Source organism: Eretmochelys imbricata, chromosome 10, assembly GCF_965152235.1.
Source record: "Eretmochelys imbricata isolate rEreImb1 chromosome 10, rEreImb1.hap1, whole genome shotgun sequence".
Taxonomy (NCBI): domain Eukaryota; kingdom Metazoa; phylum Chordata; order Testudines; family Cheloniidae; genus Eretmochelys; species Eretmochelys imbricata.
This window is the reverse complement of record NC_135581.1, coordinates 80,999,962-81,013,137: the sequence shown is the minus strand read 5'-3', so window position 1 is coordinate 81,013,137 and position 13,176 is coordinate 80,999,962. Positions and strand designations below refer to the sequence as shown.

The following is a 13,176-nucleotide window of genomic DNA, read 5'->3' as shown; positions in this document are numbered from 1 at the left end:
TCAGTTTTAACATGAATTTCTTTATGTTTAACTGAATTTTTTTGCCCATTGAAGGAAAATACGACGTGTAATATCTGGGGAAACAACACTGATTACAGAAGGACACCTGCTGAGGAGGACCTTTCCCGTAACCTACAACTGGTATGCCATTTGCATCGGCTTTTGCCTACCCTCTTGTCTGGGCTCTGTCTCCAAGGCACTCCTGCTCTGTCTTTGCGATTGATACATGTCTCCAAAGATAGCATGACCCTTGGGCTGAATGAAAGAAAGAGCAGAAGGGAGAGGGTGATCCCATATGCACACAAGTTCTGGGGAAGGCCTCCTGGCTGTGAGAAATGTGCGCTGTGTAATTGGCCAGGGTCAGTGTCTCCATTAAGGCCAGCCATTATTCAGGAGGTCAATGTCCAGTCCACCCACAGACCTTGTCTCTCCCCTTCGGAGGCACGTGCCAAAAAGCATCACACTGCTGACACAACAGTGCTCGGCTGCTGGATCAGGTGCAGTTTGTGAAAGCCGTTTTGATGGTGACAAAACGACTCTTTCCAGCGGTGTGTTTGGTCAGAGATGGGCTCAAACTGAAAACACCAATCTGGGTCCCAAACCTCCCACTGCCTGAAGGCTTTGGTTCAGCCCATTGCACAAATCAGAACTGTCCGCTGGCTCCATCTTGTCTTCCCCGTCACATGGGAGCTCCTCACTCTCTCCTCCTTCCAGACCCTGCATGGCTCTGACCTAGCCTAAATCTCTGCTCTCAACTTTCTCCTCCTCCTCGTCAGTGCCCTTTTGTATCACTGCTCAGCTCCATGTAACCACTGTGGAATTAATCCATCTCCTCCTCACCTCGCTCTGAAGGGTTTGTCCACTTAGGGAAGGGATCTCGTTTGTTCTGTATTCCGTATATTGAAGGGCAAGCTGAACCTGATCCAACCCGCCTTGAAACTAGCAACATTCCCATTCGCTTCAGTGAGAGCAGGCCCAAGGCCCTTTATCAACAAATAACAAACAGTGTGTTTTGTACAGCACCTGGCACAGCAGGGTCCCGATCCTGAATGGAGCTGTTACCTGCACAAAATTCTCTCTTACTCACACACTCTAGGGGCACCCACCTTTACCCAGTTCCTAGGGCTCAAGCGTAACCTTCTGCGGGTTTGCAGGACCTTTTACCAGTGAAGAAGCCTTACACAGTAATATCCTTATCTTCTATTTATTAACAATTACCAAGCAGAATACACATGCTAAGAATATGCATGCTAAGCATGCAGTGCTATGCTCACCAATCCTGATCAGGCAGGTGGACTTTCCCTGTTGGCCAAGGTCATTCTCATCTGGATTCTGGTTGCTGCACGTCACGGTCGTGCAGAGGATTCTTAGCAGTTTGGATCTTAGGCTGTGTCTTGGAGGTGAGTTCTTCTTCTTCTTCTTCTTCTTCCCAGTCTTTCCCTCTTCCTTCTCTCCTGGTCTCCTTTTTGGACCCCAGTTTATATAGTGAAACTGGAATCCTGCTTAGCTATACCTGAACCAATCATTATCCTAACATTTTACTAACCAATCCTAACATAGTGTAACAAAATTCTCTAACCAATCCTACCCCACCACCTTAATTAATGTATTATGTAACAGACAGAAACAATCAAAGAACCAGACAGAGCTTATACAGACAAACAATAGGGAAATGGGGACCATAAAGATAAAACAATAAAGACATGAAGATTTCACAACCACAGCTATTGATAAGTGGTTTCTTGCCAGACAGGATGCTATCAAACAAAGTTTTCTTTAACCATCTTAAGATCCGTTTCTTTATCTGGTGATGGTGGGGGCCATTAGGACGGGGTGTCCTTCTTAACAGCCAGATATTACATTGTTTTAATGTCTTTAGATGGAATATGAGGATGTGACTTTCTGCTTCTTAGCTAATGCCTGCTGCCCTGCTAACATGGCTGCAGACAAAGGCCTTAGGCCTCACAATATGGTGACAGGGAAACCACCTTATCCCTACAGGGCCTTTGGGGCCTGTGGCAAGACGTAGTATAAAATAATAATAATGAAATGGCAACATTCAGAGTCTGGGTCAGATTTCACCCCTCCCTCTTCCATGCACTGAATCCGAGACTGTTCAAATCCAGGATTATGGCACAAACCCAGGCTCTCAATGCTGCTGTTTGATTTCAACATTTTGGTTCTTGTTTATGACCAGAAAATATTTCCGCCTCCCTTTTTCTCCCCGAGCGTGAAACGAGCCAATCAGAGCTGGGCTGCAGTGTCTTTTCATTAGTACCAGGGGAGATATTTCTTGAATTATGCACTATCCAGAAGGAGAAGGGAAGCCTGGCCACATGTGACGGTAACATCAGCGACATGCAAACATCTGCTTTTTCAGAACCACAGTAACTCGGACGTCGTGTCCATTGACTGTCATGTGAAATTAGCATCCAATGAAGAAATCAGCTTTCACTTACGTGGCAATCTGTGGCTGGAGTCGCTGAAAGCAGTAAGTACAGCAACCGTCACTGTGCCGACACCGCCATCAAACAGAAAGAGCCTCACGGCGAAGCGTTACAGGGCAAACAGATTGGTCTTCTCCCGAGCTTTCTGCCTGTCCCAGGGAGCACAGACGATTTATTCAGCTACAATTAACCCTCCATCCTAATCTGAAATCTCCTGAGGCACCTCACCATGGAGAATGTAATACTGAGCCTTACACTGCCCGTTTCTTCTTCAAAGTGCTTTGCCATCGTTACCTAGTTAATCCAACACCTCTGTGCGGTGGGTAGAGGCTGAGGTCTAGGGCTCACCTTATGGCTGGTGTGGACTGGCCCAACTCTATGACGTTAGTAGAGATTCTCCTTCTTGCCCCAGATCTGAATTTGTCCCATAGAGACTAGGGGACACTGATGTCAATAAAGCTCTGCTGATCTACACCAGCAGCCGGTCTGGCCCAAGGCCACATAGGGAGGCTAAGAACTCAGAGCTAGCGCAGGGGTTACAGCCCAGTTCTTCCTGAGGTTCTTCCTATGCCCCACCCATCTCCGCCGTTCTGTGATGCCCACGTGCTAATATTCATTCCCCATGATGCAGCAGGTCAAGGGAGGTGACACCAGATCTCATTTGCTTCACCTTCAGCCTAGCCGCCGGGCTCATCAGCCAGGGCAACTCGGACAGCCGGATTGGTCCCTAGCCCAACATTACAGCCCCTCACGTTAACTGGCAGGGTCCAGCCTCACTGGGACGAGTCCAGGAGCCTGGGAACCTGTCTCGGGGAATGTGCACTGGGACATGTTCTGGGGGTGGCATCGAGGCAGCTGCTCAGCATTTGGACTGTGTCTGAGGAACAGTACAACTGCCTGCAGTTGGGTCAGCAATGAGCTACAGGGCCTTGCACCGTGACATCTCCAGCGGGGGCTCATAATGACCAAAAGCTGTTGCCATCTGACGGCCATTCAGAGGCCTGTATTACATGTTTGGTGGTCTCAGGCCATATCCCAGTGGACGGTGCCCACCCCACAAGACCCACCGTCGCAGGTGTTGACAATCCCCCGCTAAGACCGAACTAGCCTCTTGCCCTTAAAGGTGGCTCCTCTAGATTCTGATGGGGCACATTGGCTGGGCTGAGGACACTTGTCCTGTCCCATGCAGAGAGCCAGGGAGTCAGTCCCCAGGGCTCTCGTCCCAGCCCCGTACACCGGTGCCAACCCAGCCCTGTGCTGCATGGCATTCGCGCCTCTAGCAAATGGTCCCCTTCCATTGCAGCTGCCCCTTTGGGACGTCGCCTGACCTGGGCTCAGTGTTACATTCTAGTCTCACGCTGGGCCTGGTGCCGATTCTCACCATTGTTCTGTCTGTGCAGCTGAAGTTCAGATCACTGAAGCTCACGACGAATGCAGCTCTGCAGCGACAGTTTCGCAGCCCCTTCATCTTTCGGGAAGAGGACCCCAGCCGCCAGGTGAGCTGCTTTAGCTCTTGAAAAAAGAACAGGAGGACTTGTGGCACCTTAGAGACTAACAAATTTATCTGAGCATAAGCTTTCGTGAGCTAAAACCCACTTCATCGGATGCATGCAGTGGAAAATACAGTAGGAAGATAGATATATACACATATATACACTGCATGCATCTGATGAAGTGGGTTTTAGCCCACAAAAGCTTATGCTCAAATAAATTTGTTAGTCTCAAAGGTGCCACAAGTCCTCCTCGTTGTTTTTGCTGATACAGACTAACACGGCTGCTACCCTGAAACCTTTAGCTCTTGACTGTACTCCCCAATGATGGGAGCACAGATATTTGCATTAGAAGGGAGGGGATGGAGAAAGCCCTAAGTGGGGCTGGACTGCATCAGGCTACCGTGGAAAAGAAATCAGAGCAACTCCAACCCAGCCAGGTGGGCAGGCTGGCCAGAGAGAGCTGGTGATTCAGAATAAGGCAGATTCAGGTGCCACCTTTCCCTTCCCCTCAACCTTGGAAACCGACAGGACTCTCAGCTACCGGGATGAAATCAGGGGAAGCTGCAGCCAGAGCTGCCACAGCCCCGGAGCTGAGACTGGCCATTGATTTCACAGGGCCCAGGGCAGACTGCCAGAGTTTTCCCATCCCCCAGATCAGCAGAGGAGGAAGCTGGGGGTGAGGCGAGTTACACACATTCCCATGCACACACGCCCACCCTCTGTACCCCTGGCGACTGGAGAAAGGGGAGAATTAAGATCTGTGAAAGACCCTCAGGTGCTCAGATACTGATGAGTGTCGTACAAAACAGACTAGAAAAGAAAAGAACATTGCAGCCATAGCCGAGTCCAGTGTATCTGCCGGAATCCCTCGGTTTATTTAGCCGCTTACAGGCTGCACGTGCCCTTTTATAGGTATTTTCTTTGCTTTTGTCAATTTGCGCTTGAGCTGACATTTTTCAGGCACTTTGCGAATGGCTTTTGTTGGAACCAACTCCCCTCCACTCAGCTTTCCAGGCAGCAGGGCAGGCTGGGGAATCTCTGGTTGTTTCACCCTCGCAGCCAGTTTCTCTGAGCCATCCCCACATTCCCGTGGAGCCCAAATGCACCAGTGTCTCTAGGACACAGCAGCTGCTGGCACAAAACAATAATGCCAAGGGGCAAAACTGGATCAAGTGCCCTGCCCCAGAAGACCCAGGGGCCTGGCAGAGGGGAAACGAGATGGCCAGCAACGGCAGGGATCAGTTCACGCGTGACACCGCGTGGGTCCATCTACGCTGCAGTTAGCCACGTGATTGCAGCGCGGGCTAAACAGCAGTGAAGGCTCAGCGGCCTGGGCATCACCACTGGCTGTTCGAGGCCACCCGGATCCCTGGGCACACACGCGCATGGCTGCCGTGTCGTCACTGCTGGTTTTAGCCGTGCTCGCAAGAGTAAAGCTGTCATGGGTATGCTGGCCACAGCTGCCGTCGCCCCTTTATTGGCAGCGTAAATGTACCCTCAGAGATGGGGGGGGTGCAACAGAGGACTCCACATAGTCCAGGCGAGGCCACTTGTAGCCACTGAGACATGCAGTGTGTCCTAAAAGCGGCCCATCAGGGACTCCGGTGGGTCTCTTCCAAAAGGCAGTTCCACAGACAAGCACCCTTGGTGGAGGACGCCTGGTCCCCAGCCTGGGACTGCCAGGCAGGGCAGAGGGCCCAGAGCGATGCGCAGAGGAAGCGGGGCAATGAAGTGGCCTCCAGAGAGACTGTTCTGTTGAAAGGGGTGTGGTGGCTGGTTCATACTGGCTGAACTGCGTCTCCGGGGCTGAACGGCTGGAGAGTGTGGGAATTCCCTGATCACTAGGCTCAGGGCCTCATCCGCGGCCTTCAGCAGGCTTTGGATCAGCCCCACAGTTCCAGCAGCAGACGCCAGGCTGCAGTCCCCTGGCAGGGGAAGGTCTGCCTGGAGCGGAGACATTGCTGTGCAAGCTGCCCGTGCTCCCTGTTCCCACCAGGCCCAGAGCCCCGGCAGGGCTGGTTGGGAGGCTCCGTGCCAGGCTCCCAGGAGATGGAATCACTCAGTATCTCCTTGGCAGGAACAGGCAGTGGGGCTGGATGATCCACGCCAGCCACCAGAGGGTCCGTGTGCTCTGTCAGCCTTCAGAGCTGCCCTCCCCCGGCGGTTGGCGGCAGCAGCGTTGCCATGTGCCTGCCCATGGGGAAAACTCCAGGGTGGCCAACTCTCATGATTTCATTGCAGCTCTCGCAGCATTTGGCGGTTTTCTTAAACCTCCAGCTCCTGGAGTCCTGTGATTCCGTGAGAATCTCAGCTGTCATTGAGCAAAACCAAGTAGGTGTCAAGCCCTCATGGTCGCAGAGCAAAGCTTGAAAATGTAGCCGAAAGGGACGTGTTCGTCCAGCGCTGGAGCGTTTTCCCACGTGACCCTTTGCCCCATGGGGTTTGTGTGCAGACGTGTCTGAGGCAGAGCCAGACAAGCCAGACTCCTGCTCCCACTAGGTCACCGCGTTCCCCGCTGGGCCCAGAGAGAATGGAGCGCTGCTGCCCTCTGCTGGCTGCAGGCTTCATCTTCTAGCCAGTAGCCCTGTCAGCCATCCTGGGCTGCCACAGGCCCTGCAAAGGGATTAGAGAGATGTCTGTCCATCGCAGGAAACTCCATTGTTAGCCTGAGTCTCGCTGCCTACAGACACCCACATTCTAGCACCGGCAGCCAAGTGACAGCAAGAAATGTTCAGTCGTTCTTTAAAATCTAAGGCAGGTGAAAAAACTGTGTTTTATTGCATTCCGTGTCAGGCCCTGCCTGCAGCCCCCGTGTCCCGCTGAGTACCATAGTCCCCTTTCAGTAGGGCCCTAAGTAGGGCAGATACAGCCTGGCAGAGCCATGTGCCTGTTCCCAAGCCTGAGCCCCTGTGATCCTGTTACCTCCTAACTGCTGCCTCGAAAGGGGTGGATTGAGGTGCAGGTGCAGCTGGATTTGAGATGAAGGCCTCGTCTACCCTGGGGATCCCAGCTGTCTGCACCCACCCGCCAGAGTGGCTGCACCGATGCAAAGCCCTGGTCCACAGGCAAAGCTGCAATGTGCACCAGTGAACTGGACAGTGCAAGTTCTGGCTCTAGGCTAGGGGCTGGCACCAGTAAGCTAGTCTGCCGGCTGAAATCAGGGCATGTGCCAGGCGCAGAGAAGGCCTAAAAGTGGCATGCAGGGGGGCAGAATGGGGGGGGTGGAGGGAAGCACTCTGCAAACCCAAGCACGTTCGTCTCACACAGCTCCCGCCTCAGCAGCCCCCACCAGTCTCCAGGGAGAATGCCACAGGGTGTGGCCTGGCCACAGGCAGGGCTGTCGACATGCTCAGCGTTGGTGCTGACGAAGGGGATTCTGATCCTATTCCTATTGCAGATAACGTTTGAAATCTCCAAGCAAGAGGAGTCCCAGATCCCGATCTGGATCATCCTAGGCAGCACGCTAGGCGGGCTCCTGCTTCTCGCGCTCCTTGTCCTGGCTCTGTGGAAGGTAAGGCCAGTTTCCAGCCAGCACTCGGGGCAGACACGCCTCGCACGGCTGGGACAAGCTGACGCCGTTTCCCTGCACTGTCATTATTCCTTTGTAATCGACCCATCGACATGAAGGCCAGAAGGGACCATTGTGACCTCTGACCTCTAGCATGACGGACCATAGAACTTCACCCACCTCCCGCCTCCTTCTTCCCCTTGATTCCGTTTCCTTTGGTGAAGATGTTGTAGCCTCTTCCTTCTCCCCAGAGCCAGAACCCAGCCCCACCCCACACCCTCAGGCTCTGTGCATCCCCCTGCACAGCACACTTGGGTTTGATAACTCAGGGCTGTAAACTAAAACGCCCTCCACTGGAAGTCAAGGGACTCCTCCAGGAGGGACAAGCCTCAGATGCAACTTGAGTTCCCAATATGACCCCAAAACATCAACCAGCCTGCAACCCGCACTGCTCGGATGGCTTGGAAATGGTCACAGTCAGGCTCAATGCCCGGTGCCCTGGAAGGGAGACAAGGAAGCCCCCAGTGCCCTCCACACCACTTCCTTGTCCCCCTTCTTTCCTGTTTGTGGCGAAGGCAAAGAGAACAGCCCACTCCCTAGCCCAGCTTTAGCCTCAACTCTGGGCGCAGATTGGGTTTCTCACCTCCAACTTGAGCTTCTGGGGCTGGGAGCAGGGCCACGCAGCACCCCAGGGGAGCAGGCTGAACAGCCATGTAAGAGGGACAGGGTCACGCTGTGTAAAGAGAGAGGAGCAGAGAGGCTGGTCCCTGGCTGCCAGGGATTTGAGCTGACAAACATCATCGAACTGAGTGGCCAAATTGCAAGCAAGGCAGAAGGCAGCGCTGTCGGGGAGTGAGACCGAAACCCCCGGAGGTCAGTACCAGCTTTGTGAGCTGCGCAGACCGTTAAATACCCCCAGGCATAGTGAATTGCACTGGGAAACACACTGGACATTGGGAAGACAAAGGTCCCCTTGCCTGGCATACCCAAGAAACCGATCACATGGGATACGCCGGGGAAAGGGGACAAAGGCCCAAGGCCCCTGATGTTGTGCCCTGGAGATGAAGTCCCTTCCTGAGCCCATGTTTAGGGATGGGTTTAAGTGTCTTCTCAGAGCTCACACTGTGCATTGCAGTTGCTCTTCCCAGCAAATCTTTGATAAACCTACACCAAGTTTTGTCCACAACTAGGGCATGACTGAATAGATTGCACTTCCCGAGAGGGCCCCTTCTCAGGCAGGTAAGATCGCTGGTTAAACAGATGGGGTGCGGGCAGGCAGGTTTTGCTGCTCGTTGTCAAGCTGGAGTGGGAGGTTGGGGCAGGCAGAGCACATCCAGCCAAGGCTGCCCTGTCTTTGCTCCAATTTTCTGAGTATGTCAAAAATCCTGCTCCCATAAGTCTATGGCAAGACTGCCATTCGTTGTAATGGGACCAGGATTTGCCCTGTATGGAACAGGGGACCCTGGCATTTACAATTTACATGTAAACATTTCAAAAGAGCAGTAATCTGGGTTTGTGGCTCGACCCATGAAAAGACATAAGACACCCAACACCACATCCTGGGAGCTCTTGCCCTTCGAGCACCTACAGCGTGCATTATTGCTTTGTCTGAAAACCTTTGAACACTTGAGGTGCTTCTTCCCCCGCCCCCGGAATACAAACCAGGGTTCACAGCAGCAGTGAATAAATGGAGATTCTTTTTCTGAAAGCTTCAGAGAAATCCTACAAGAATTTCTCACTCTCAAGCAGTGAGACTCCGACGGAGGCTCAGGAGCCGCAAGTGGCTCTTTAATGTGTCTTCTGCGGCTCTTTGCAGCACATGATATCAAAACACCGTGACTTAATTATTAACCAATCAGGAAGCTTTTATTGTGTTATTAACCAATTGTAGACAACTTGGTCAGTCATGTTGCTGTGAGAATAATCTATACAGTAAAAGCTGCGTTATCCGCACTTCACCAGCCGGGAAGCTCTATTAACCGGCATTTCTGATATCGCCCACTACAAAGCTTCAGTCTCGTAACCGGGACTAGTCCGCTGCCCAGGAGGTTGTGCAATTGCACATTGTGCACTTTTATGTAAACGAGGCAGAAGACAAGCAAGCTGATATCAGGGCTTTATTCAGAAAAGCAGCTTCCAGGGTGTGTCATAGGGTCATTACACAGTCAGCCCAATCTCCTACACCTGCTGCCTCTACAATAATAACCGATGTTGATAATGACGACCCTGAGGCACTGCAAGATCCTGAAGTGCCTTCTCAATCATCAAAGATTCAATTATGTTCAGTATCGTTTTAGTGTTGTGTATTTTTAGTGACCTGGGTGTATGCCACGCAGCCCATAGTGATATGTAGTGGCCTAAGATAACCTACTGGATCGAAAACTTTACCTGCGTACACCTAAGTGCTTCAAGAAACCAACCACTCTGCCGTGCAGTACCAGTACTGGATTGGTGAATACCGGAATACCGTCCTGGATCTTATACTTCATTCATTTGATTGTAGTCTAATGCTTTGAAAATTGGTATTCCCTTGGTAAAGTATAACTCTCCGTTAACCGCAATATTTGATTAATTGGCACCCCTTATTCTCCCAACATGCCGGTAACAACGCTTTTCCTGTATATATTAAGTGAACCAGTGAATTCACACTCCTGTGGCTCTTTTGGGTAATGTGGATCACTAATTTGGCTCCTGAATTACTGAGGTCTGGGTATCACTGCTCTAAAGGAACAGGAACGCTCAGGTGCCACACCATATCTTGTAAAAAGCACATTTACTGATCGACTAACACGTTAAAACCAAATGATGAAAAACGAAAACCTCTCTGCCACGAGTGCAGGGGACTAGATGACCTCTAAAGGTCCCTTCCAGTCCTGCCATTCTATGATTCTACTCTCTGCCATTGATACTTCTGGCATTTCAGTCACCTTGGACAGATGAATCAGTTTCCCTTCCTGCTTTTCAAACACCAGCAGGTGCTGCAATGTTTCAAGGAAATTTAAATGCGAGCCATTTGAAAAGGTTTTTGCTGAATTTTTCTTTAATGTCAAACACATTTTTGTCATGATAAAATTTTCCAAACCCTTTTTATTGCCAACAAATGTAAATGTGGGCCCTTCACTGCCTGACAATATCCCTCTAAAAGAAACGCACTTCAACATAAGCCGCTGAAGTAATGGTGGGGTTGTGTTTTGTTTTTTTTGTCTTTTCTTTAATTCCTACAGCTTGGATTTTTTAAAAGTGCCAGTCGCAAGAGAGATACAGAACAGGAGCAGAATGCCAAAGTATTCGAATGAGGCTTCCCCAGCGAGAGCCTGTGAAGCTCATCTATCTATCAACGTGTTCATATTAATTTACAGCTTACGGAGTATATGTTTGTCTTGATGCCGAGGGATGTGGGTGTGGAACTCCGTTTGCATCGAGATGAGAATACACCCCTTTGTGTGACGTTATCTAAATAAAACCCATTCGGTGGCTATATACCACAGGAGCACAAGCATCAAAAGGTACTTCAAACTGGTTTTAAATAGCTCTGTTCTGCCTGGCCACAGGCAGCTATGCATATCTGAGAGAGAGAGAGAGAGAGAGAGAGAGAGAAGTAAGGGCAACAACAGAATAGGGGTGGTCGTTATGATTAATTTTTTTATGCTGGGGATTGCAAGTTTAATGACATGCTACAGATCTAAGAAACAAGCAAGCCAGAGTAATTGCGAGAGCTGTGAGATTAGGGTGAAATCTCAGGAGATTTACAGTAGCTAATTTTCATGTATAAAATCCCACTGATTAATTGCACCTCCTGTTCTTGAATTTCTTAATCTGCATTAGGGATGGGATTTGAGAGACGTTCTAGCTGAAAGACGTAGAAAGTCCAGTTCCCAACTGTTAAGCTGTAGCAACAGTAAACCTGCATTTATTCTTTGTTCATTGAAATGGCCTCACACACTGTGGGTAGTGTGTGTTCCAAAATAGTTTGAGGGAATGGACCTTGTGCAGAGCACTCTTTTGAGGCTGCTACTGCTACTAAACAATACTTTTGAGATACCTCATATTAAAGGTTAACATTTGGATTATTCAAACTGGGCGGACTTGTCAGTAAAATGCCACATGTGAATTCCCCACCTGCATGATTTGCCTGAGGAAATAAGATTTCTCCAGTGAGGAAGAAAGAGACTAAAAATCCTATCCAAATAGTGAACAGATACATTGAACAAGTTACACATTTGTTAAATTCATGTTGTGCATCAAAATTTAATAATGCAGGGTTCAGTGGAGCTCCCACTGAAGCAAAGCGGAGCTGGCTCAGGCCATTATAAAGCCACAGATCCCCAAGTGTTTTACATTTTCTGAGTGGAGCAGTTTAACGGAGAGATTTTAATTTGCTTTCTTTTTAATGCACTGAAAACAGTTAATAGCAAATTAAAGCACCTTAATGCAAAACTTCAGTGTCCAGCTGTATATACTTATTCTGAAAATATTTACCTGTTTAAACACAAAAAAACATCAAAAAACCAGTTTGAAGTGTTTTCTACAAACTGTGCAATTTCAAAGAGTATACGTGCAACAGGAATCGGAATGTGTATTATAATTGTATATACTTTGTGTAATGCAGAGATGATCAGTGCTGTTTGACAAAAATCTTTTCTTTTGCATAATATAATTATTTATGCTAATATTAACTTTATGATTGAAAAGAAAGAAAGCAGATGCCCACCCGATGTGTAATAAAGTCTGTTAAATACTGTTTTAGTATTTTTTAAGGTTTAAAAATTCATAGTTTCAACTACCATTCTGTGCTAACCCATTTTCACCAATTATCATCTAGAATTGGACTGAATTGTTCACGTGCCTTTAGCATAGAGTGGAAAGCGGGACTATGATTATACTAGTTCTGCCTTTATTTATTTTGACAATAAATGTATTTTCCAGAATGAATATATAGAAGCCTTCTTTTAAAGGGACACTGTCAGGTTGAAAAAACTAAATGTTTACGCTTGCAGCATGAGTAGGGTGACCAGATGTCCCACTTTTAAAGGGACCGTCCCATTTTGGGGGACTTTTTCTTATATAATCTATTATCTTCCCACCCCCATCCCATTTTTTTCACAGTTGCTATCTGGTCACCCTAAGCATGAGTATCCCATTGTGGGCCCATCCATACACATGTTGCAGGATCAGATCCTTTGGGCCTTATCGTTGTGTTAAAACTTTAGGTTATTTAAACTGAAAAACAAATCTAATTGACTTTTCTTGCGTTTTGCATTTCTCAGCTTGAGCAAGGGAAAGTCTAGTCAGTTTCATTATTTCTAGTCATTTTTACTTTCATGTTCTCCTGCACTAGCCCAAGCCTGTAATGGGGATGCAACTGCTTCAGGGAGTTGTGTATTTACGTCTGTTTCCACTGGCGATTTTAAACAAAGAATGGGACTAGCTATGTTAGTTTTAGGCTTTGTGAATGATTAGCATGGGGGTGCCTGTTTTACAAAACTGAATGGAGATTTTTGACCTGACATTGTCCCTTTAATTCAATATTAGATTGGGAATAGCAAATGTTTCCCATCACAAGAATGCATTTTCTTATTGAGCTGCCTTAACTAAAATATTGGCCATTGTACATCGTTTTTTTTCCCCCTTCTCTGCGTAATCAATTTTCAGAAATCTTGCAAAATAATCATGTTGAAAGTATTTAAATGGAAGGCTGTGTAAAGAACATTGAAGTCATCACTTCATC

General features: G+C 48.8%; 1 protein-coding gene across 1 annotated transcript in view; it reads left to right on the top strand.

The window, feature by feature from the left end:
* The window catches only part of ITGA11 (integrin subunit alpha 11), a 127,800-nt gene extending 117,056 nt beyond the window's left edge, over nt 1-10,744 (top strand). The window contains exons 26-30 of the mRNA XM_077829342.1: nt 55-141; nt 2,381-2,491; nt 3,848-3,943; nt 7,338-7,451; nt 10,673-10,744. Of these exons, the coding sequence (XP_077685468.1) occupies nt 55-141; nt 2,381-2,491; nt 3,848-3,943; nt 7,338-7,451; nt 10,673-10,744 (480 nt within the window). The remainder of the gene's footprint in view (nt 1-54; nt 142-2,380; nt 2,492-3,847; nt 3,944-7,337; nt 7,452-10,672) is intronic.
* Nucleotides 10,745-13,176: the final 2,432 nt, after the last annotated feature.